At 37.7% G+C, this 26,822-nt stretch overlaps 1 protein-coding gene across 1 annotated transcript in view; it reads right to left on the bottom strand.

Moving 5' to 3' along the window:
- LOC131901297 (POTE ankyrin domain family member B-like) overlaps positions 1 to 17,771 on the bottom strand; it is a 36,498-nt gene extending 18,727 nt beyond the window's left edge. Inside the window, exons 1-8 of the mRNA XM_059252500.1 lie at positions 17,376 to 17,771; positions 15,230 to 15,347; positions 14,898 to 15,071; positions 10,709 to 10,815; positions 9,727 to 9,864; positions 8,882 to 8,940; positions 3,563 to 3,593; positions 915 to 987 (exon numbers count right to left, since the gene is read on the bottom strand). Coding sequence (XP_059108483.1) covers positions 915 to 987; positions 3,563 to 3,593; positions 8,882 to 8,940; positions 9,727 to 9,864; positions 10,709 to 10,815; positions 14,898 to 15,071; positions 15,230 to 15,347; positions 17,376 to 17,626 — 951 coding nt within the window. The 5' untranslated portion in view covers positions 17,627 to 17,771. The remainder of the gene's footprint in view (positions 1 to 914; positions 988 to 3,562; positions 3,594 to 8,881; positions 8,941 to 9,726; positions 9,865 to 10,708; positions 10,816 to 14,897; positions 15,072 to 15,229; positions 15,348 to 17,375) is intronic.
- Between the last annotated feature and the right edge of the window lie 9,051 nt (positions 17,772 to 26,822).

Below are 26,822 nucleotides of genomic sequence, written 5' to 3' on the forward strand. Positions count from 1 at the left end.
GATGTCTAGTTTATTGAATTCTTTTATATATTTTGGAGATCAGCCCTCTGTCAGATGTCAGATGGGGTTGGTAAAGATCTTTTCCCATTCTGTAGGCTGTTGTTTTGTCCTATTGACTGTGTCCTTTGCCCTACAAAAGCTTCTCAGTTTCAGGAAGTCCCATTTATTAATCGTTTCTCTCAGTGTCTGTGCTACTGGTGTTATATTTAGGAAGCAGTCTCCTGTGCCAATGCATTCTAGGCTACTTCCTACTTTCTCTTCTCAAGTTCAGTGTAACTGGATTTATGTTGAGGTCTTGGGTCCACTTGGACTTGAGTTCAGTGCATGGTGACAGATAGGGATCTATATGCAGTCTTCTGCATGTTGACAATCAGTTAACATGTAGTTGACATACAGTTAACAGTTTTTAAAAGTTAGTATCATGAGTAAAAGATTTTTTAAAAGGTACTTTAAAAACTAATGCTAATTTCTGTGCCCTTCAATACATGGTTTAGATATGTAAGCTATTGATAAGATACCTTAAGCAACATAATGAATAGGTTAGTCTACATATTTAGAGAAGCCTGAAAATTATGTAAGTCATGCTCTAAGAAATAAAAATAAAACTACTAATGTTTATTTGTCTAAATATTCCCAAATTTCAAAATCCCTCCACTGTGGTAAAACTATACAAACTAATTTTTCTGTGATTACTTATTTCTTACCACATTTTGGCTTTCAGAACCTTAAAATAATTATTATGTTTTGGTACTTTTCACCATCAATATAGTAATATTGTCATAATTTTATAAAAAAATTCTAGCCAATTTTTCATCTAAAGTGATGACATTTTGACAACTGCTATATTATGCCATTTCAAACTCCACAAAGAAGAAATTCAGCACAAGAATTTACCTCAAGAAGGCATTGATTACCTGAGTTTTCAAATTAGCTGTGTCCTTCATTCCTGTACACACGGAAATCAGTGACTCAGATTCAAAGTGATGTCTTTGAAGCAAAACACACAACAACAAATAAGTGAGTAGTGGACAATAGCATTTGTCCTGAATGTTTAGTTATTTGAATAGCAAATGGTGTTTCTGTTGTTATAAGACATCTGTTTTATAAAATTTGTTCAGCTGTTAATTTCTGTCTCCACTTCTCCTAATCTCTGCATTTGTCAAGAAAGAGTTACACATAGTTCCACATCAAGTCGCCGGGCGGTGGTGGCGCACGCCTTTAATCCCAGCACTCGGGAGGCAGAGGCAGGCGGATCTCTGTGAGTTCGAGGCCAGCCTGGGCTACCAAGTGAGTTCCAGGAAAGGCGCAAAGCTACACAGAGAAACCCTGTCTCGAAAAACCAAAAAAAAAAAAAAAAAAAAAAAAAGTGTCAGTCAATATATTTGTGGAACCTGAAAATCATTTGTTTTGAAAACTGTCCTGATGATTGCACGCAAATTACAATTAATTGCTCACATACTCTTTAATCATTAATTTAAATAAAGGTAATAGCCCCAAATAAAGCAAAACAATAGTGTCCTCATTCTACTCTATTAATAAAGCACAAAACTATATAACTACTAAATGGCAACCTTCATTCTTGAGCATGGAAAATACCCATTGAAAGGAAACCATCACATCCATTCATTGTAAAACAGCTAATAAAGTCATGAAAAAGATGTGAAATCCTTGAACATTAAAGTTATAAGTGAACAAACAAATGTGCACATTGAGGTTTGAAATCCTCTTATCATGGGTGTTCAAACATTAAAATGTATTAATTCAGTTATTACATTGGTGGAGGCTGATTCAAAAACTACCAAGCACTTAAAAACCTTCATATGTGCTCGGTTGATGGCAGAGACTTCTGGAGAAGCAGATCCCTGGGACTTTTGCCTCTGTTTCCCTCTATGTTCTCTAGATGTCTTCCTTATATAGGATACCACTCCTCGTTCCCTCTTTTGCAGTCTTCAGTGATGTTCTCTGGCCTTTCAATATTCATCCCAGGAAGGTGCAGATTCCTGAAATGGAGGGTCAGCAACACACATCCCAAGCCTAGATATGTTACAAAATTCTATGACTATTTTCTGCAATTCCAATCTGAAAAGGACAGGAATTTGGCAAAGGTAACAGGAAAAGAAGCAGTGGCAGAGGATCACAGATATTTTTCATTTCAGCCTTTGGTTCTGAACATTCTCTAGCCCACCCTCTGTGATACCACATTCCTGTTTTCTATAAAGACTTCAAGTTGCTCAAGTAAGTTTCAACAGAAGAATCTATTTGTCATTTCTATCAATTAAGCACAAAAGGTAATATAGTTTCCAAATTACATTCAACCCTATCCATTCCCAGATGACTTTCACCATCCTGTGTCTATGTAAATAACTTTATTGTCTTTAAAAAACTAATCACGAGGCCAAACTCTTAGTCCTATTGGCCTCCATGATTTTCCTTTCGAAATTGCCCTTCCCCTGTTAAAGTCATTCAAATCATCCACCATTAGGCTACTTTTAATACCATTCTTGGAACACTTGACTCATTCCCATATTTTCCTACAGAAATTCTCAATCAAATACTGGTCAGCAAGGACTGGTCTTTTAGTGAAGGAATGCATGGGAATCTAAATTGGGCCATTTGTATTTCCACCTCCATAGAATACTGTGTTTTAATTTTGGCTTCTCCCTCAGAGCAACTGTTTATGTATAATGTTGGATCTAGCATTCTGTGCTCAGGATATTTTTATTAGTTTTCAAAATTCCTTAAAAACTACAAATTTTTCAGATCTGAGATTTTCTAATAAAACAAGAAGCAGTACCTGGCAGTCAAAAATTCTAAACTATAGGTCAAGAAACACGAGAAAAAATAAATGTACAGTAAAAAATTTCAAAATGCTTAGTGTCATGGGGAAACAAAGACTTGATAAAACGAGAGAAAAAAAACCCTCCTGTACCCAGGCGGTCCAGTAGTTTGAAGAGAAAACAAAACTGAGTATAAGTTCATAATGTCCGTTAAATAGATGCTCAATTGTATCAACATAACATGGTATATGTGCACATGGACTACCATTCCAATAATGTAATTCCAAGCCTTCTGTCATCTTGCTCATTTCAAACCTATGGCACTACAGACACAATTAAGAGAGGTTCCCCCTCCAATCTTGATAGCAATGTAGTGTCTAAGAACAATTTTCAAAAAGAAAAACTATGGAGTTATAGATAGGTTTCTCAGGAAAACTCTAATCCAGAGTTGACACATAAGGAAAACTGGCTTTCTACATGAGATCATCTCAATGTAGTCACAGGAACAAGAGAATGCACAGGCTGACAGTTCAGTCAAAAGCTGGCAACTTGTTACCTATGGAATCATAGAATTAATCAAACTCTCTGGATGACGTTGCTAAAGAAGTAAGACACTTAGTCACAAGGATGTAAAAGCTTTAAAATGTATGATTATATTAATGCATCATGGACACTAAATAAATCAGATGGAATCAGTGAAGAACACAATATTCAATAAACATTAGTTCTTTTCCCTGGTTCTAATTATAAGTTAACATTCATATTCAAAGACCTTAAAATCTTACCCTGATGAAAAGACATCTTCAGGCTGATTTCCTATAATTGAATGAAAAGTAGACATATTTCAGTTGATTATATTAGTCTATAAAATATCATAGGGTAAATCTTCTAGAGTAAAAAATCTTCTAGGGTAAATAATAACTATGGTACTGGAATATAACAAATGCATCAGGAAACCTTCACCTCCTTTGGATTTATTGAATAAAAGAATGAAAGAAATTATCAGCATTTGATAACTCAAAGTAGGTGACCATGTATACTGACAACAATTCCAACTAGTGGCAAATAGTGTCATTGCCAGAATCAGTGCCTATCATAAATAAATAGCAAAGAGAGTAGTTTTCTAGAAGAATGGTACCAGGATCAATTTGAAGACAGCATAAATATTTTGTTATAACACAACAAATATTCCCCAGATACACAGCTACAATCCTGGAATTAGTAGACTAGTTTCTTCTTTTTTCCCCCAAAGAAGAGGTTCATTATTTACTTCATCTACAGTATTCACATTCTAAAGGTTACTGCATATGGGAAAAAATCATGTGAAAGACTTGACTACAGTTTGGAAAAGTATGACCTCTGGAGATTGCCTTTTGGCAGACAAGGGTCAGTTTGGCAACACAAAGCAGGAAGACAAAAATAAACAAAAATAAAAATAAAAATAGGGTCATTGGAGTAGCAAATACTTAGAGCACCTCCTTCTTAAAGTATGAAACCTTGAGTTCAACACCTCACAGATAAGAATATTAATTTCTAATTATACATTTAGGAACCAGACCGTTGCCATACAGTAGAGCCAGAAGTATTCACCATGTATATAAACATTTCAGTAACACTATATGATGTATTTCTTTAAATGGAAGAATTTGAATACAAAATTACCATTATTTTAGGTTTTGTGCCACCTTTATTGAATAAGTCTCTTTTTTTCTGTCACCCCCCAAAAACTGCCCTCAGTAAACTCACACCTGCTCCAGATCCAAGCTGACAACCATCTTTGTTTGTGAGCCACCATTATTGGACAATTCTCTTTTTCCATTTCCAATCCTATTATCTCCTACTACTATCTCCAAACCCACATGCCTTGCTTGAGAAATGCAGCAGCCATGGCCTTCATGTTTCCTAGCTACCTTTGCTAGCTAGGTAGCTACTTCATTTTCTCTGGAAGCCAACAATCCTATTCCAGACCCAAAGCTGTGAACCCTCTGTTGCAGGAATCCTAAATGTTATTTTAATTTAAAAAAATGGAGCCAGATATTGGGGAAAATGCTGAAAGATCAGAGAGACAAAGAAACAAGTCATAGCCAAGTCTAACCTCACCAACTCCAGGAATCCTCTGACTGAATACCTCTGAGTCCTCAGCTGAAAGCTCTCCAGCTGAAAAGCCTCTAGACAAAAGGGGTTCCAGCCAAAAAGCCTTTAGTTCCTGTCTCCTCATGCCTTATATACCTTTCTCCACCCAGCCATCACTTCCTTCCTAGTGTTGGGATTAAAGGCATGTGACTTCCCAGTAATGGGATTAAGGGTTGGTGCCACCACTGCTTGGCTCTGTTTCTCTCCTAGACTGATTAAATCTCATGTAGTCCAAGGTGGATATAACTCACAGAGATCCAGATGGATCTCTGCTTCCCGAGGGCTAGGATTAAAGACGTGTGGCACCACTGCCTGGCCTCTATATTTATTCTATTAACTCACAGAGATCCAGTTGGATCTCTGCCTCCTGAGTGCTAGGATTAAAGACGTGTGGCACCACTGCCTGACCTCTATATTTAATCTAGTGGCTTGTTCTGTCCTCTTATCTTCAAGCAAATTTTATTAGAGTACACAATATATCACAACCTTTTCTGGGTAAGTCACTTCTTCCCTGTTCTGCCCCCACATTTTTTGTTTGTGGCTGTCACCATACACAGAAGACTAGGTCCAGATCAATGGCTGCAATAGACATAATACTGAAAATTTCAGCATCCCAATTAGAAAGTTCAGAGAAAAACCTTACCAATATAACAAATCAAACAAAAGATAGAATATGAGAATCTAAAGAAAAAGTAGAAAATCTATAATTAATTAGCAAATAATATAAAAAAAAAAAGAAAAAAAAGCCATGCTAGAAGACCCGGCAAGAAATTTGAGATACTATCAAAGGCTCAAATCTTTGAATTCTATTGGCATACATGAGGAAACAGTATTCTCAATCAATAGCATAGACAAGATTAATAGAAAGATCACAGAGGAATTCTTCATCCACGTAAGGAAATATATACACACACTGATACAAGAATCAAACAAAACCCCAACCAGACAAGATCAGAAAAAGAAAACTCCAAACCACCAAATATACAAGACTAGGAAAAATATTGAAAGCTTAAGAAAAGAAAGTATACAAGTCATTTGGAAATGAACGTGCCCAGGGCAACAGCTGAATTATCAAATAAAACTCTGAAAAGCAGAAGAGCCTGAAGCAATGAACTTCAAATACTACAAGGCCATGCATGTCAACCAGGACTCATGTGCCCAGTGAATCTGTCTGCCATAGCTGAAGAGGAAACACTTCCATGATACAAGCAGCCTGAAACAGTTATAGCAAATAATAAATTCTAAACAGACTACTAAATGTAATACTTCTAACTGAAGAGAGGAGTAAGTGCGAGAGGAGACTTTTAGAAAGAAAACAAGCAAAGCTATAATTTAAGGAAATACAAAGGGCATCTAACAACACAAAACAACAGGAAAATAAAACACTGCAATCTAGGTACAACTTTCAATAACGAATCCAGATATCAATGGCCTCAACACTCCAGTCAAAAGACAAAGGCTACCTAAACAAATTAAGAAACAAAATCCAACTATCTATTGTCTATGAAAAATCCCATCTTAGTTTAAAAGTCAAGCACCCTCTTACAATGAATGAATGCAAAATGTATTCTCAAAATGTATTCTAAGCAAACACTGTCAGGAAGCAAGCAGGTGTCGGCATACCTGAAAAATCATTTTCAAACTAAAATGAAGCAGAAGAGACAAAGATGTGCACTTCATACTAATTAAAGTGTCAACAAATACAAAATAGAATACTTACACACACACACACACACACACACACACACACACACACACACACACATATATGCAGGTGCACCCAACTTCACAAGAAACCTAATGGAACAAAAGGCACAGATCAACACAGACCCAATAACATTATGTGATTGCAAACACCGATTTTTCCAATTGATTGGTCATCCAGCCCAAATACATACAATCTCAGAATTAAATGACATCTTCATTCAATTGACCTAACCAATACTTAAATATTCCACCTCAACACCAAAGAATATATATTCCACTCAGCAGCACAAAGAGGCTCCTCTTAAATAGAGCATATGCCTAGAGACAAAGGAAACTTTAATACGGAAATTGAAATTGAAATAATGCCATGTACAGTATGCAACCATTGAGTCATAAAAGTTAAAATTGACAGCAAAATAAACTCCAGTATGCATATAAACAAATAAATGACCTAATGATCCAAGTCAAGTATTTGAAGAAAAAAAAACAAGAACAAACCAAACCCCCAAACAGTAGATAGTAAGAAATAATAAAAAGTAAATGAATTAAATAGAAAAAAGAAAACTGTACAAAGAACTAATGAATCTAATAGCTATTTTTCTGAGAAGATAAAGATGACCCACTGACTCTTTCATCAAGATTCTCTTGAGTCCCACACCAGAATGTAGACATGAAGCAGAGATCAGCAGAGTCTAGGGATCTCAGTCTCAGTTGATAAATCAACATTACAACTCCAGCATCTCTAGCTCAGGGAACATCACAGAACAGGCAGATGGAAAGACTGCAAACATCAGGAAGTCTGCTGTGAAACAGTCTCTCATGGAAATGGCTACATTAACAAGATCTGAACAGAGATAATATCAATAGACATGCTAAGGAAGAAGTAGGGAGGAATCTCCGAGGGCCATGCTCCTGAACAAGGAACTGCAGGAAACTAATGACTGCTGAGATAGGGATAGTGAGTCTCTCTCAGACAGGAACCCCTAATTGCTTGACTGATGAAATTGTAGTCAGCACTGAAACCATGTAACTACAAACAAGAAAACTGAACTCAGTAGGTTGTAGTTATACATTTGTGTCTCTGTGTGTGAATGTGTGCATTGAAGAGTAATTATAAGGGAAGAAGAGACTATCAATTTGAGACCTGCAGGGACATGGAAGAAGCGGGAGCGTGGGGAGAGTGCTGGAGGGAAGAAAGGGAAGTGGGAAAGTGATCTAATTGTACTTTAGTTAAAATCTATAGAAAAGAAAACATTCCTTTAATAACATACACAGGAAAGAAAATCATAAAAGGATTGAATATTGTGTCTTGTTTAGCCATACAAATCATGTTTTCTGTGATATGTATAACAAAGTAATTGTGTTCACTTACTGCAATGCATTCATTTTTACTGTGAGAAAATAATGTGTTTTTTTTTATAATGTGTGTGGATAGCTAAGAAGACAACTTAGAAGTTAACAGCATGCTTTGCTCTTCAAGAGGACCTGTGTTCTGCTCTCAGAACCTATGTGGTATTTTACAATCACCTGTAACTCCAGTTCCAAAGAATACAACACCATCTTCTCTCTCCCACAAGCACCAGACATGAACATGATGCACATGCCTGGTGTACATGCAGGCAAAAACACTCACACATGAAATAAAATAAACAAATAAAATGAATTACAATACAGTGTAGTGGAACTATTAATGAAGTAGACACTATGTTAACATTTTTAGAAAAAAAATGTATGAAGTACACTAAAATGTGCTGTGGGCTGGGGAGAGGCTGGCATCTCATAACAGTATGGTAATTTAAAAAATATTTTTACATGCAAGTATGTAATTCCGGTGCAAAACTGAGAAACTTTTTAACAAAGCAGTTTCATACAACTAATTTCTTAAACAATTCAGCCGTCAATAGACACTTGGTTTTTAAAACTGCCTAGGAGGAGCTGGAGAGAGGAATGTAAAGGAGGGAAGGATATTAATTCTATCATAATTTAAATGCATTTTAAAAATAAAAACTGCTCTTTGCGAGTGAAGGGGAAGGGGAACACTCATCCACTCACCCAAAGGTAAGGGCAGTACAAACATATAACCACTATGGAAATCTGTTTGGCCATTATTCAAGAAGCTGGTTATGGATCCACCTCAAGATCCAGCTACACTATTCTTGGGTATGTACCCAAATAATATCTAATTACAGAGAATTGAAAAATTCTAAATGCAACATTTTTAATCTAAAGAAGGGCTACAGAGAAGGAAACTTCAAAAGACTTACGTGTGAAGGTATTTTGTTGTCTCCAGAGGAATAAGTCGTGCTGAATAATCACCATTTTTCTGCCAAGTATGGAAATGGTGGTAAACAACGTTATTATTTTAATATGGATGGAAAATCATTTATCAATATATTAAATATTTAAGATATTTCAAAGACAATGTAAGATTCCATCAAGTCATCTGGACATACCCTTCAAATTTATTAGTTCTAAAAGATTTTACAAAGTGTCTCATTTTAGAGGGAAAGAATAGAATGAGATGGTGTAGATTTACTATGGTTCAAATCATCTGGATTGTCTTGACAGGATGGAAAGTGCCCTAATATAGGAAGGAGTCCTAAGTATACTCACTCTGGGAAAGTGTTTCCTTAGGCTCCAACTTAAGTTTCCAAAACTCAGGATTTCCCTACTTTAGTTTAAAAGTTTGCTATGAAAATTTCACCACCTAAAAACAGGCACAGAAATAGGAAAGCAGTATCTAACCTGCTTCTCAGTCTTGATCTGATTAGAATCCTAAATGAAAGCACTCTGTAATTCATGAATGGACCTATTATCAAATGCTACAGAATTCAGAATTTGATATTACTGAAATAAAGAGTAAGCCCATGGTGAGAACACTAATGAATTCCAAGATATAGGTTGCTCTATTGCTGGTCTTCCTTTAGCCAAGAAGGAAACAATGATCTGAGTTTTGTCATAATGATCCTGAATCGCAAGTGGAGTTGACTAAAATGCTTCCATTCCAAAAGCATTTAAATAATGAAGTCATGCTTGGTTAAAATACAACATTGGTAAATATTTCATGTCTAAATTTAGTTTCAATTAGCGTTTTAACTTCTGGACTTACGTTTTGCGTTTCCCCATAATGGCATAATAAAGAGCACTCCATCCAAATGTGTCCTTTAACTGGTGATCAACACCTTTCTTCAGTAAAATTTCAACCATATTTTCACAATCCCATCTAACAGCATACATGAGTGTTGTTCTAGAATGACAGAGGCAATTCAGTTACTTAAATGGTGAACTGTATACATTTTACCATATAAGTATAAGGCCTTTGTGTGTAGAATGGACCATTAACTAAGTAGCCTTAAGCATCCTGAAAGCAGAGTTCAGATTCCTAAAATATGTCCAAGGCTAAAACTAGAAAACAAGCAGAAAACTTCTTAGCCCACTATGATACTTTATAGAGTAGAATTTGTATTTTAAATTGTTTATGGTGAATAACTGTTTGGAGAAAATTGACCAGAAGTACACAGAAAGCTTTATATGAAAAAGAACACCATTTCCTTCCTATTCTATTAAAATACAATTCACTGTTAAATATGGAATTGCAATTTGCGTAAAATGATAGTAATAATGTTATCAAATAATTTTAATGTTAAAAATGAATGTTTTCAATTCCTGATACTAATATCATGCCATATATGTAAGTTTACAACTACCATTCATGTATCATCCTTCTCTGCACACCACCAAAAGTATTTGAAGATTAAAGGGTGTTCACAAGGTTGTGTGATTGCAAACTTGAAAACACTGGAACTGACACTGTAAATGTACAATCTAATATAAATGCTATCAATTCATAGAAGATCATATGGCAGTCAAAATAAAAATCAAAATAAAAACCTCTCATTATGAAAGGGAATATGAACCTGACTATCATTCTTTGGCATAACCATTTCATGTAATAGATATTTTTAGATATGTAACTGATGTTTTATTGACTTTTTCTAATCTAGTCCCATAACACATTTGAAATGAATGATTTTTACTATTCTAGACAATTTTCAACACAAGTAGTGTTTTAAAAATGCAAAGTGTAGTACCTTAGATATTGATCAGATACGTGAAGATTTGCACCGTGTGTGATTAGGTATGCTGCCATGCGGGGTTTCCTTTCTCGGAGTGCTAGCAGCAGAGGGGTCAACCCATCCTGTAATGATATCAATTAATCATTCGCAATACCGCATATTTCACAACTGAACTGAAAATCATATATGTAGCCCTGTGATCGTAATGTTTACCATAGACTTGACCACAGTAGTCTTTTCCTTATTAGCCTAATGTACCTGCTAACGATCCTCAAGATTGCAATGTTCTAACCATGGCTACAGTTGTCACAAAGTTCTCTAGTCCATTACAGAACTCATGTGACACCCATGGACCTGTGGTTCCTGTCACAGAAGTTGTCATGGTACTTTGAAGCCATGGCACTCTCCCCTCAGAGTTTATCTCAAGAGACACACACCGACACACAGTGGCAAAGGTGTTAGATCCTAAGTTGCATGGATGAGCAAAATTGTCTTTTCTATGTCAGAAATTCTCCTGTATTTCAAAAGACAGTTATGTGGCAGATGTAGCATTTCCCAACAGAAAAATTCAATTAAGGACGATGACAAAACTATGGAATTGTTCAGTATTTAAAACCTGATTTCTGAAGTACTGTTTGGCAAATCTTCTGTGGGGCAAATATCAGTCAGCAACAGCAGAAGTTGTTTCACAGGCACAATTCTCAGAGTATTGTAATGATGTGGTATTTGCTGAGGACACAGAGGAAGCTCTTCGTGATTCTCCATTCAGGAAGGGCCAAGGGTAACAATGTCTGCCTCTTGCTCGGAACAGGTCACCAAAGAAATGACCTCAAAATGAGTAAGATCTCAAAGAATCTTTTTTTTTTTTTTTTGAACTCACAAAGATCCGCCTGTCTCTGCCTCCCGAGTGCTGGAATTAAAGGCGTGTGCCACCAACCGCCCAACTCAAAGAATCTTTGATTGCTTACCTTGAAATGTATTCTGTCCTGTTACAAGTTGAAAACTGTCTTAGTGTTTAGAAAATCCAGTACATTTTTAAAATGTTTTTTATTTATATTATTTTTAGACAATTTCCTACACGAGATCTGTATTTACATAGTTTCTACACCCTCACTCCTCCAACTCCCCCTAACTCCCTCTGAAATTCAGGACCTGTTTTTTATTACTGTCACACACACATGTGTATTATGTACAACCTACTGGTTCCATGTAATGTGAGCAGACTCTCTTTTTTATGTCTCTGCCTCTTCTTTTCTCTTTCCCTCCCCCTCTGTCTCTCTCTTCCTGTATGTGTGTTGGTTTGTGTGTGTGTGTGTGTCCATGTGTGTGCATATGCATGTGTGTAAGTGTGTGTGTTTAAGCATGGCCACTGTGGTTGGATAAACTATTGAGGAGTTTAGAGTGTATCCCTGGAGAAAATTGAATTCTACTCTCAGCAGTTATGGATAATGGGCAACTTTTGATTTACGAGTGTAGTTTTGAAGTTTCCCCTATCAAGTGTTTGCATGTCAACTGGTGTTTTCCTTGTGCACGTCTTCTTTAGGCAACCATATTATTGAGATTTCATAGATGAATTATCCCTTTTGTATCTAGAAGACACTTTTCTGCAACAGTCATCCTGGTCACTGGAACTCAGAGTTTTTTTTGTTTGTTTGTTTGTTTGTTTGTTTTTTCAGAACTTTCTTTCTCAGTGTCACCCAAAACTTAAGTGTGGGTGTTGTATTGTAGATATAGGATTGTGGTAGGCACCCATGGTCCTTTGGTCTTTGCATTTTCACTAGTTGTGGATCTCTGTTATACTCTATATTTGCTGCGTTTTAATCATCATTGCATCTAAGTCCAATTTACTGAGTGACTGTACTGTACTATAGCTAGTGCATACAGATCTGTGTAATGGAAGTTTTAGAGATGGGCAAGGCATTGCTTTCTTTCTGGTTTATATTTTGCTTAGAAAACAACCTAAGCAGGAATCAAAATAGAGCAATAATTTAAAAGTAGTTTAAACATTAGAATTCAGAAATGAAGACACAACCGTAATCCCATCAATAGAGTGCAGGGTATTATTGCAGGAGATCGTGACTTCTAGGAGAGTCTGGGCTACATAGTGAAACCCTATCTAAAAAATTAATATTGGAAGTCTATGATGATTTTAGGATCATCAATATCAGTGAGATTAAAACGATATATTGTAATTTACATGAAGTTATGCAACAAGGGGTGAAAAAGCCTTACCCAACTGCACAGCTAACAAAATACACAGTGCCAGGCAGGTAAAAATTCCCTAGACTTTTTGGGAGTTCCAGACATTTCCCAAACAATATGAGCTACTGCCAGTGCTCTTAGTTGCCTCCAGTCACTTAAGTGTAAGATCTTGCTACAAAAGACACCAAATCCTTTGGAGAAAAGACTAACAGGAATAAAGCTGGAACTAACCCAGTGATTCCTACCCAAGTACTAGCTTCCTGTGGTGCTCTGCAAACTGCCAAGGGAGAAAAGGAATCTTCAGACATCCTAAATTTATATCAAACACTAAGAAATAAGGCTAGTAGACTGAAACACCTGTATCGGCAAAGCAGGTGAAATGGGGGAATACAGCTCTGGTTTGTTAGCAAATAAAACACACTTGGAGGTTGGATTGTGGAAGTACCTCCTGCAGGGAACCATTCCATCATAGGGGCTCAAAAGCAAAATGATTTGATTTGTTATAGTCAGGATGAAGCATAGTTTTTAAAATTCTCTTAGAGATTGAGCATGCACTGCATTCCTGGAGAAAATGGAGGTTATGAATGGACTGCGCTGTTCCATAGCCCTTGGGTTTGTTTACTAAAATTTTAACCTCTGCTGCATGCATACTAATGGATGTGTGGAAATCAAGTGCTTGTAGTGCAATGTACCATGCTTCAGTTGCAAATATTCAGTCTGTGATAGCATTTTGAAGGTGAAGTATCACCCACAGCCTGAAGTGATTTATATCCCAGCACAGCTTGTCAATATTTTGGGTAGGTGTTGAAGCTTTTGGAATTGGATATTTGATGGGTGTGATATTGGTATGTAGGCAGTTTTGGGGTACACCTATTCTGAGTTTTTCAAGAGGCCACTGATTCTGTTTCTGTGGAGATATGAGGAGGAAGGAAGGATTACAAGTTCCTGATACCACAGACAAAGTTATATCCAGCTGCCTATAGGAAGTTATCTTGATGGCTAACCAATGAAGAGAACCCAGCCCCTGGTGGGTGGCACCACAGCCTTGTTTCAGAACACGGCTGTGTAAGACTTTACAGAGATAGCTGCAGAGTAAGCAAACAGGCATCCTGGACTCATTCATTTCTCCCTCTCTTGAGGATAGATGATATGTCAACAGCTTTCTCAAGATCCTGATTCTGTGCTTTGCCCAGTAATACACAGTAACTTGGAAATGTAAGTCAAATAATCCTTTTAGTCCATTATCTATTTTTATAAATATTTTCCATGGCTCCACAAAAGTAAGCTAAATTCTCTAATGTTGATTTCAATAAATTAACATTTACTTCTCCCCCTTTGGAAATAATTTTGAGAGCTATATTCAGTGCAATTTAATCATATTCACCCCTTCCCTTTCACTACTTTCCAAATGCACCCCTCTTCTGTACCCACCCATCTTTCTAACCTTATTGATATAAACCTCCTCTCAAGTCTCTGGGGTCACTGTAGAAGATCAGGTTAAAGCCTGTAAGAGCCAGGTCCACTGGATGATCAAAAGCAAAGAGTGTCTCATGGGCACACCAGCGTAGATGTTCATATGACATCACAGTCACCGTGAAAACATTCAGAAGATGATGGTTGGAAGCTCAAGTGACACAAAATGTCATTATGCAAGCAGGAATTTAGCATGAAGTTCTGCTCTGAGCTGAGAACTTCTTGACAGTTATAGCTGCTAGGACTGGATAGTCATTTTCATTTAAAGGTGTGGCCTGGGTGGACTGAGCATGCTCCAGTGGATGGTCACATACCCAAGAGTATGTGGGCAGCACGAATTGGACTCAATGGGGTAAAAAACAAACTATAACAACATATCAATACTTAGATGGATACCGATCAAGTTATTTCAAAGTGCCAGTCAAGTAATACTTCAACTTCTAAACGTGAATAAATTGGACCAAGATATGACAACTGTTAAAGCATATAGTTTTCAAATACTTGGGGATTCAATTTAGAAAATTTTTACCTTTGTAGTATCTTCAATGTTTCCCCCAAATTCAAGAAGACTGCTGGCAATATCTGGCCTGTCTACATACACTGCATGGTGGATTGCTGCTTCTCCATTGCAATCTTTAATATTGGGATCTGCTCCACGATCAAGTAGGACAGACACGATCTCTGTCTCCCAGCTTTGTACAGCCTGTGGATATCGTTACCAGGAAAACACTGTCAATTTAAAGAACACACAAGAAACTTCCCCCAACTTTCACCATGATTTATATTTAAGTGACTTTAATTTTACTTTCATTCTAAACACTTAGATCAACTTAATTACTGAAGTTGAAGTCTTTGAAATACCTTCATTAGTGGTGTGGACATTTGATTGTCAAGGGCATTAATCTCACAGGCCTTAAATCTTAACAGAAAACGAACCAGATTGATATGGCCATAGAAGCATGCAAAGTGGAGCGCAGTTCTGTGGGAATGAGAGACATTTTGAAGGAAAACTGTAAGGCACTATTATCAACATACACAATCACTCTGGCATTTATAAATATTATATAGTATTTAAGTCCATAGACCCATAAAAATATTTAACTTCATTCAAAATTTATTTTTATTTGCTCTTATAATTTACTGTATTTAAAAATTTATCGCAACTATCATTTATCGCAGTGTGAATAATACACACAGCTGTTGCAGCCTAGATAAGTGCTCTATTAGTAAACTACGTAGTAAAGAGCAGCCTATTTGAGCAAAAAGAACATGACTATTGGGTGAACTCATTTTCAGTTTGAATCCTACTCTAGACACTACCATCAACCAACTACTTCTCAGCCTTCCTGTGTTGTGAATTCTTGTCCAGAAAATGGGTGTTAAAAGGAATACTTCTATCAAATTAGGATGACTCAATTAGATTCTTTGCAACTATTCAGAAAATATTCTTCAACAACAACTTAACAATCTTTTCGGTATTTAAGTTATGAATGTTAACACTGTAATAAACATATTTCAAGTCAATGTTAGTTCCATTATCTCTATTTTGTAAATATATTAAGGAGTATAAATTTTAGAGTCTAAGGATATCTCTTCAAAACTTGAGACAAGTTCTGCAATAAACTTATGCTTCTGCTGCCTCAGCCTGCAAAGAGCTTGGATTGTAGATATGACACACCACTGAGCTTGAGATTTGGTTTTTCACGCATTTTAACTCAGCTAAAATTGAAATGTCATTTACAATTCATAATGTACAACAGTGACTGCCAAAACTTAAAGACAATTTTTAATACATAAGATAGCATGTCATTGTGCCATGCATGGTGTCTCTACTAAGTGAAATGTGTTATATAATGTGATATACATATACATACATATATACATATCCATAAATATAAAACATTTCTAGACTTTTACTGGATTTTTTAAAGAAAGCTATGAAATGTACTATTGATAAAAACTGAAAATTATCAACAGCAAAATCTAAATGCACAGCAAACTTGGCTTTGATTTTTAAGGAACTTTAATTCAAAGGAAGTAAGTATGGAACTTCAAGTCAAATACATAAGAATGCCCATTTTTGATAATAGTTAAATTCATAGCATACAGAGAAATTAGATGTATGCTATGTCTAACGTCAGTATCTAATATCAATTTCACGAGGGAGATTTAGGACACTGTGGGCCACCTCTAGTAAACCCAAAATTGGGAAAGCAAGACAGTTTGTTGATTTGTAAATCATGAAATTCACTGCAAGTTCCATTCACCTCTATCAGAAGTAAGTAAAGATGTCAGAAGTAACTTTCAGAGAACTTGGAGCTTGTCAGCACATTGTGTTATTAAAATGGTGGCTGATCAAGGCCACACTGAATAAACTTTCAGAAACATATGAAGTAATGAGTGAAGGAACTTAAGAGAAATTTACAGAGATGGGAGAGTGATATCCCCAGGAAACTAGTGAGAAACAACAAGAAAATGAAGGAGCAGCAGGAAAAGGAGCACACACCCATCTGTCAAGTTTAGATTATTTCTGTTATTTTCAGTGAGGAATATAAATGTTAGTACACACAGATAAAAGATCCATATTGAATGTTTTTGGGTGATTTTAGGTGGGAGGAAGACATTATGAGGAACACTACTTGATCTCTGTAGTTTCTACAGTTTATACAACATTGTGTTTATTAGGTACATTGAAATTAATTCCCATTTCTTTATAGTTTGTTAGATTATTCTATTGTGTATTCGATGCTCCATAAGAAAATGCTCCATAGGGGAATTACGGGGTGACAGTAAACCTGCTGGAGCTTTAGTCTAATGGTTCTCCTCCTCCAGAAGAAGATCTGGACACTGGACCTGTGTGATCACGGGTACCAAGGAGACTGTAGTCCAGAAAGCACAGCTGGTCTCTCCTCACCCCTATTGCCCTCAACAGAGCTAGGAAAGGTAGGTTTCTCCCATCACTCGATTTCCTCAAGGCCCCTCATCCTTATCTTCCAAGTGTTCTTACCGTTTCCCTTCATCCTCATCATTCACATGAAATTGGTTCTTCCTGAGGAGACGCACCACCACTTTGCGCTTTCCCATGCATACTGCCTCATGAAATTGGTTTTCAGGGTCATAAGGCTGGCGGTACCTGTCTTCAGTTCCACAGTGAAAGCAGGACAAGTATCCCGTTCCCCTGCTTGGGCCGTCACAAAACCCCAAGGGGGTTTTCGGCTCCTTCTTAAAGCAGAAGAGCTTCCTCAGGGTGGACAGCATAGCAGTGACCACCTTTCTATCAACTCAACACTAAGTAATTTTAGGAAATGATGAACTTTTAACCACTGACCGTCTAACAACCAGAGCCTAACTCTGCGACTCTCACAAGTGCGAGGCTATGGTTTGACCAGTCAAACCGAAGCAGGCAGTTATAGAACAGTCGTTGCTAAGCAACACTGGTAAACAAAAGCATGCTCGTTCTTCCTTAGGCATAACTGACAGTTTATGGAGCAAATAGTGCTCACTGCGCATGTGTAATGTAAATGTGGCGGTCTCCTGGGCTTTAGTTTGTGTATATCCTGCAAGATCTCGATCTCTTTATTTCTTTATTCCCCACAACAATCTTGCTTGGTACTTACTTTCTTTGTGGGTGTAATTACTCATTATGATATCTTTTTTTGGTTTTGTTCTTGTTTTGCTGAGTGTTTGTTTTTTTATTTCCTTTTTCACTAAGAGGTCAAGGATGGGCTTGTCTTTGTAAGGAAATTTCTCTCTTGAAGCTTCTCCCTGATATTTTTGGTTCAGTGTTCTTTGAATTTTCAGTGTAGTGAAAAGCTGTAAAATTACTATTTTCTGAGCTCAGAAGTGATGGTACACACCTTAATCCCAGCCTTTGGCAGGAGGCAGAGACAAATGGATTTCTGTGAGTTTGAGGTCAGTCTGGTCTAGTGAGCCAGAGCTGCATAGTGAGAACCTCCTTAAGAAAATGAAATGAAAAAATGTTTTTAATTTCACATGATTTCAATACTAAGTGGAGAAGTTTTTATCCAGTCATGTCTGTTGTGATTCTAAATGTATTCTGTGTACTTGGGTCTATTTATTTCTCTTGATATGAGGAAATTTCTGCTGTTGTTTCATAGAACGTATTTTCTATCCCTGAATATCTCCACACATTATCTGTAGTGTTAGATACATATATTTGCTGTGTGAGGTACTTTTGAAAGAGAATGTACCCACAGGTTTAGATAATTGAACACTTGTTCCCAGAGGGTAGTGCTAATTGGGGAGGATGTGGAACGTCTGGGAGATGGAGCCTTGTTAGATGACATCCATCCCTGGAGACAGGCCTTGAATGGTCATAGTCTCCGCCCATTGTGTTTGCTCTCTGCTTCCTGAGTGTGGTTGGGATGGAACCTCTAAGCTTCCTTTTCCTGCCCCCAGGTTGACCATTTGTGCTAAGTCTCCCCACCATGATAGACTCCTATGCTTCTGGAACTGAAAGCCTAAATACACTCTTCCTTCTGTAAGATGCTGCTGGTCATGATGTTTTATCACAGAAACAGAAAATTAACAAATGCAATCTCTGAACAGTAGCATCTCAGAGATCATAAAAGATGTGCTCATTACTTTTAATTTATTAGTGTCTAAATATAATAATACACATACCTTAGTATCCCTGATGTTTTTGTACTGGATTTTCACTCTATTGCTGACTCTTTTGAAAGAATTTCTATGCTTTGTGTATAGAGATATATTTCCATTAAAAAAAAAAACCTGTAAAAGTGAAATTCCCAATAGCCAGCCACTCCAGTGAGTACATGAGCAACACAAATTGTACTTGGTGTATTTGGAGCTGGGTCACAAATGTTGGATGGTGGACCTGGGAGAACTGGGAAGCTAGTGTGATTGTTACACATTTTTTGAAATTCCCAATAAGCAATACAAATATTATGTTGGAAAAATTACTGTGATAGTTTTCACATTCTTTCTCCTGAATTTCACATCCAAGTTGTGTATTAATTTTCTTATACATTCAGTTGTTTTATGTGTATCTTCACTGTAGTAATGGATGTTTCATTTCTAATTATTTTAAATTTTTTTTATATAGTAGTTATTCTTCCCACAGCTCCAGAGAAGCTAGGAAACAAGGCGAATCCTAAGAGAGACACATGGATCACCTTGAGAAGGGGAAATAAATGAGTTCTCCATGTGTAAACTGGTGATGCGGGGGCAATATAGGGGATGGGATGGGAGATGAAAACATATGGGAACAGGATAGTCAAGTGGGGGGAGGGATGGAGTGGGAGAGCAATGAAAGAGATATTTTGATAGAGAGAGAAATTATGGGGTTAAGGAGAAACCTGGTGCTAGGGAAATTCCCAGGAATCCACAAAGACAACCTCAGATTAGACTACTAGAAATAGTGGAGAGGATGCCTGTATTACCCTACCCTAGTAATCAGATTAGTGAATACCATAACTATCATCATTATGATGGAAGCAGATGCAGAGATCCACAGCCAAGCACCAGGCCAAGCTCAGGGAGTCCAGTCAAGGAGAGGAAAGAGGGATTATACGAGCAAGAGGGTCAAGATCATGGTGGGGAAATATACAGAGACTACTGAACCAAGCTCATAGGAACTCATAAACTTTAGACAGCTGTGGAACCCACATGGGACTGGACTAGGCCCTCTGCACACAGGAGACAGTTGTGTAGCTGGGCCTACTTGAAGGGACCCTAGCAATGGGATCAGGATCTATTCCTGGTACATGAGCTGGCTTTCTGATCCTATTACCGATGGTGGGACCCCTTGCTCAGCCATGATGCAAGGGGGAGGGGCTTGGTCCTGCCTCAACTGAATGTACCAGGCTTTGCTGATTCCCCATGGAAGGCCTTTCCCTTTCAGAGGAGGGGATGGGGGTTGGGTCAGGGGGAGGAAGGCTGTGGGGGAGTGGAAGGAGGTATGAGAGGAGGATCTGTCACTGGTATGTAAAATGGATAAAAAAAATTCTTAAATTAAAAAAATTAAATTTTTCAAATGGCTGAAAGACATTTAAAGAATTGCTCAACATCCTTAGCCATCAGGGAAATGCAAATGCAAATGACTCTGAGATACCATCTTACACCTGTCCAAATGGCTAAGATAAAAAACACTGAAGACAGCTTATGTTGGAGAGAATGTAGAGCAAGGGGAACACTCTTCCTTTGTTGGTAGGAGTGCAAACTTATACAGCCACTTTGGAAATCAATATGGCAGTTTTTCAGAAAACTGGGAGTCAATCTTCCTCAAGACCCAGCTATACCACTCTTGGGCATATACCCAAGAAATGTTCAATCACACCACAAGGACACATGCTCAACTATATTCACAGCAGCATTATTTGTAATAGCCAGAACCTGGAAACAACCTAAATGCCCCTCAACTGAAAAATGGATTAAGAAAACGTGGTACATATACACAGTGGAGTACTACTCAGCAGTGAAAAACAATGACATCATGAAATTTTCAGGCAAATGGATAGAACTAGAAAATATCATCCTAAGTGAGGTAACCCAGACTCAGAAGGATAAACATGATATGTACTCGCTCAAACATGGTATGTACTCACCCAGACTACAACCCACAGCTCCAGAAAAGCTAGCTAACAAGGAGGACCCAAAGAGGGACACATGGATTGTCCTGGGAAGGGGAAATAGATGATCTCCATGAGTAAACTGGGCATGAGGGGTGGGCAATGGAGGGTAGGGGATCGGGGATGGATGAGAACATAAGGGAACTGGATGGTTCAGCTGGAACAAGGGTGGAGTGGGAAAGCAATGAAAGAGATACCATGATAAAGGGAGATATCATGGGGATAGAGAGAAAACTGGTGCTAGGGTAGTTGCCAGGAATCCCCAAGGTTGACCCCAGCTTAGACTACTAGCAATAGTGGAGAGGGTGCCTGAACTGGCTTACCCTGGTAATCAGATCGGTGAATACCCTGTCATCATAGAGCCTTTCTCCAGTAACTGATGGAAGCAGATGCAGAGATCCACAACCATGCATCAGGCCGAGCTCCAGGAGTCCAGTGGAAGAGAGAGAAGAGGGATTGTATGAGCAAGTGCATCAGGATCATGATAGGGAAACCTGCAGAGATGACCAAACCAAACTAGTGGGAACTCATGAAATTTGGATCAACAGCTGTGGAGCCTGCATGGGACTGAACTAGGCCCTCTGCATCGTGAGACAGTTGTGTAGCTTGATCTTCTTAAGGGGCCCATAGCAGTAGGATCAGAATCCATCCCAAGTGCATGAGAGGCTTTTTTGGAGAGCACTACCTATGATGGGACACCTTGCATAGCCTTGGTTCAGGGGGTGGGGCTTGGTTGGACCTGCCTCTACTAACTACCTCCCCATGGGAGCCCTTACCTTCTTGTAGGAGGGAATGAAGGGTGGGTTGGGAAGAGGAGGCTGGAGGGGCAGAGGGAGGGAAGAAGAGATCTTTGATTGGTATGTAAAATGAATAAAAAAATTCTAAAGAAAAAAATAAAATAAAATACAAATATATGAAAAAAATAAATTTCTCTGTCTCTGTCTCTCTGTGTATTTCTATGTGTTATGTGTGTGAAGGTGCTTGAGGTGGCTAGAATAAGGTGTTGTATTCCCTGGAGTTGAAGTAACAGGCAGTTGTGACCCACTTGAACTGCATTCTAAGAACTAAACTTTAGTTCTAATGGAGAGTAAGAAACACTTTAAGCACTACACAGTATCTCCAGTTCTGATTTTTCAATTCCATGTTATATTTTGATTAACATATAAATTATATCACTTTACCTTTTTCTTTCCTTCCTTGATCTCTTCCAATGTTTTCACCTTCCAAATTATTCTGTTTTTCCATTACCTCTTAAACTGATAGCCTCTTTTTAAAATTATTACTGTTACACACACACACACACACACACACACACACACACACACACACACACAGAGAGAGAGAGAGAGAGAGAGAGAGAGAGAGAGAGAGAGATTAATGCAACCTGCTGAGTCCACTTCATGTTGCTTTTGTAAATATGTACCACATTTTCATTATCCATCTATCAATTGAACTACATTAAGATTTTTTCCATTTCCTAGCTATTGTTAAAAGAGCAAGAATGGACATGATTGAAAAGGCATGGATGAGGAGAGGGTATGTACATGAAGGGCATGGGAAACTCACTGAGCAAGAGCCTTAGGTTCCTTCCTAAGTTGGAGGTCTGGCTATTTAGAGTGTGTGATTAAATACTGTTACATGACGACTAGGGGACTTACCCCTGGAAAAGACTAATTTTCCCTCTTTCAGTAGTTGTTAGCTGTCTATTGTTCCTTTTAAAAATTATTTTTTTAATGTTTAAAATGTTTCTTTTTTAGATTCATATTTTTAACAATTACAAGATTACTGGTTTTCAAAATTTCATGCAAGATATTTTGACCATGCTTTCCCTTCCCCAAACTCACTCCAGATCCTCCCTTCCACATTATGAACCTAAGCTTTTGTTTTATCTTTTCTTTTTCTTTTGCAATAATACCACAAAACAAATGTAAAAACAAAAATGAGAAAACACAAATTCCCCCTGACACATACACAAAGAACCTGGAATTCATTTTTGTTGGCCAACTACTCTTGGCCGTGGGATTTTGTATACACAGAGTCACTCCGTTACAGAAAAAAGGTTTTCCCTTTCTGGTAGGTATAAATTTCAGATACCTTCTTTATTAGGGATGGGAACCCTACTTCATTTTCTACCCTCCTCAATGCTGGAACTCCATGTAGTTGAACCTGTGCAAGTTTTTTGTGTACTGCCACAGTCTTTATGAATTCACTTGTGCATCAGATCCATTGTGTCTAGAAGACATCATTTCCATGGTGTTTTTTTTTTCATTTCATGACAGAAACTCATGTTAAAAGTTTGTCACGAATGAATATATTCTTTTTATGTAGCAAGATTCTCTATTCTCATTTTAAGACATATAACACATGAACAAGAAGCATGATCTAGGTAGATTTGCACTCTGGAGAAATAGTTACCACATTGGATAATGCAGTTACATGATAGAGAAGAAAATGAAACACTGTTCTTTTCCAAAACAAAAGTTTATGAATGGTGCATTCTTCACTATTAATGAAGAAGCTGTGTGAAAAGTATACACTAACTATCGCATTTTTAAATCTTATAGCACTATGGACAAGAAGAATGTTAGAATTTTTTTGAAATTGGTTACATAAAAGTTTGGAAGACACTTCACGTTCATCCAGTATTTGATAATTGAAATGTAGTCTATGAGGCATGATTAACATAGAATGAGTAGATTCTATTTTGTGAGCACATCTTTACAACTGTACAATATTGAGCTACTTGCAAACTTATGCAAAACATGTAGGAGAGCATTTAAATTATGTAACTGGATAAGAATGTGGCTAATTTCTCCAATCCACAATGAAAGTTTTGTCAAATGCTGTGAAGTGGTCTTTCGGAACCCTGCGAATAGGTGTTGCTCTTATGGGTTGATGAATGAAGCTCTTTGGCCTATGGCAAGGCAGCTTAGAGCCAGGTGGGAAATCCAAGGAGACATACAGGAAGAAGAAAGACAGAGTCAGGGATGACAATGCATGCCTCTGGAGGAGCAAGATGTAATAGAACACAGATAAACACATGCAATACATAGATTAATAGAAATGGGCTAATTTAAGAGGTAAGAGCTAGCTAGCAATAAGCCTGAGCCATACACAAAACAGTTTGTAATTGATAATAAGCCTCCGACTGATTATTTGGAAATAGGCAGGTGGGAGAGATTCATATGTCTATAGTCAATATTTCTTCTATATCACACAGGTCCCATTTTATAAGCCCACATTTCCTCCAGCTCATTATAGGAATGTAAGTGTTATGGAAAATATCTTTGGCATTACTCCTATTACAATATACAGAAGGAAGAAAATAAGAACTGTCTATTTAATTTGAAAAATTATATTTGAGGATCTTTCTTGGTACTTAACAACCACCATTGTCTATGATGAAATCATATCGAGCTATTTCTTCACTCAACAAATATTTACCACATACTCTTTACTATGAAACACACAAAAGTAAATCATGCCTAGCCTTTACCATCAAAGGAGCTTATAGATGAGTAGGGCAGATCAGAGATCTAAAAGCACAAGGTGCATTATAAAGGTCTTTATAAAAGTTTGGGAGAAAAATCTTTGTAATAAAAAAATCTGCATGTGCACATACACACACACACACACACACACACACACACACACACACACACACACACAGAGGCCATGGTGCACAGGTAGAGGTCAGTCCTTGTTTGAGACAGCTTGGATCTCTCTGTTGTTCACTACTCGTACTGTGTACACCAGGCTAGCTAGGCCAAAGCTTCTAGAGTCTCTGGTTACCACTTCCTGTCTTTCTGGGATTACAGATGCCTGCACTACCATGCCGGTCTTTTTACAAACACGGATTTGAACTTAGGTTTGTGCAAGAAGCCCTTTATCTACTGAACCATCTCTCCAGTTCAATCTCTGTACTCTTTTGGATAGAATTCCATACACATGAATCACTTAAGAGAAAAATTGGTATATAACAACAAAACAAAAACCAGTCTTGGCATCAAAATATATCATCTTAAAATTGTAAACTGGGGAAAACAGTATTCATAGCTGAGAAAGGGCTTACATACAGAGCATACAAAAAGCTCTCACAATTCAAGAATAAAAAGACAAACTAATTGAAACAGGAAAAAGAACTGAAAAGATTGTTCATAAATTAAGGAATACAAATAGCCAAAAAAAAAAGAAAAAAAGAAATAACATTAGTCACAGCAGATATTCAAGTTAAAACTATAATAAGATATTACATTGTCTTACTAGAACTGCTTAACTTTTAAATACTGCAAACATTTTTTTCCCCTAAGATGTAGAGATCTAAAGTGAAGCTCTCATCTACTGCTGCTGGGCATGCCCAAAGAATGTTCATGACTTCAGAAAATTGTCTGCAATCTTTTCATAAAGTTAAGCATAAATTTATCATATTGTTCTGGGTACTTGTCAAAGAGATATAAAATTCTATTGTCATGATTTAGATAGTGTGGTGGTCTGAATGAGAAAGGCCCCCATAGGCTCATATATTGAATGCTTTGTCCTCAATTGGCAGAACTGTTTGGGAAGGATTATGAGGTGTGGTCTTGTTGAAGGAGGTGTGTCACTGGGGGTGGGCTTGAGGTTTCAAAACCCCAGGCCAGTTCCAGGTAGCACTCTCTCTTTGCTTTGTGGTAGTCCTCTCATCGTGTAGGCTCCCAGCTACTGCTCCAGCACCATACCTGCCTACCTACTGCCATGTTCCTCTGAAACTGTAAAGAAGCCCTCATTAAGTTTTCTTTTTATAAGTTGCCTTAGTCATGGTGTCTCTTCCCAGGAATAGAAAAGTAACTAAGATAGACAGGATGTTTAACCCCCCAAAAGATCATGGGCTGAAGGGCTGGCCCAATCACTGAGGTGTGATTAGCTGTGAAGGACTATGATCTAATCAGTAGATCAATCCCTTGACAAATTCATGTAGTACACTGACATAAAAGGCAGGCAAAACATCTACACACAAAATAAAAATAAAATCTCAGAGTGAAATAGTTACTGGTAGAATGAATTAGGAAACAGTATAACTACAGATGTGTTTTGATTTTCAATGAAGTTAACTTCCAACAAAATCATTATCCTTTAAAATATCTCAAAATGCAGTTAGGGCTGGGCGGTGGTCGTGCACACCTTTAATCCCAGCACTTGGGAGGCAGAGGCAAGCAGATCTCTGAGGCCAGCCTGATCTACAGAGTGAGATCCAGGGCAGGCACCAAAACTACAAGGAGAAACCCTGTGTCAAACTGACCCCCCCACCTTCCCATCCCCCATCCTCCCACCCCTCCAACTCCCCCACTCACCCCCCATCCTCGCAAAAAAAAATGCAGTTAGGAATTGACACTGGTAAGGGCACTGGCCACCAGGCTTCATGACCTGAGTATGACCTCAGGACCCACGCAGTGGAGAGAATTGACTTCTCCAAGTGGTCCTATGAGCTCCACTGCCCCCCACATGTTTAAAATGTTCAGTGTGTGTATGTGTATGTGTTACCTCCTCAAACAAATGCTACATTCAGTAAATGTTTTATATGTGGTGATAGATGCACAATATTGTAAATGTATTTCAGGTTACTGAACTGTACATCCAAAATGGTTAACATAATGAATTTTGTTATTGTTTACCATACATAAACTGCAAAAAATTGTTGCATCTGTTAACATCTTGACACAAACCTGGATATGTCTGGAAAGAGGGAATCCTAATGGAGAAAATGCCTCCATAAGACTGGCCTGTAGGCAAGTCTGTAAGGTTATTTTCTTGGTTAATGATTGATGTGGAAGGGTCCCACCCACTGTGGGTGGTGCCACCTCCAGACA

This window comes from Peromyscus eremicus, unplaced genomic scaffold, assembly GCF_949786415.1.
Source record: "Peromyscus eremicus unplaced genomic scaffold, PerEre_H2_v1 PerEre#2#unplaced_71, whole genome shotgun sequence".
Classification (NCBI taxonomy): Eukaryota; Metazoa; Chordata; class Mammalia; order Rodentia; family Cricetidae; genus Peromyscus; species Peromyscus eremicus.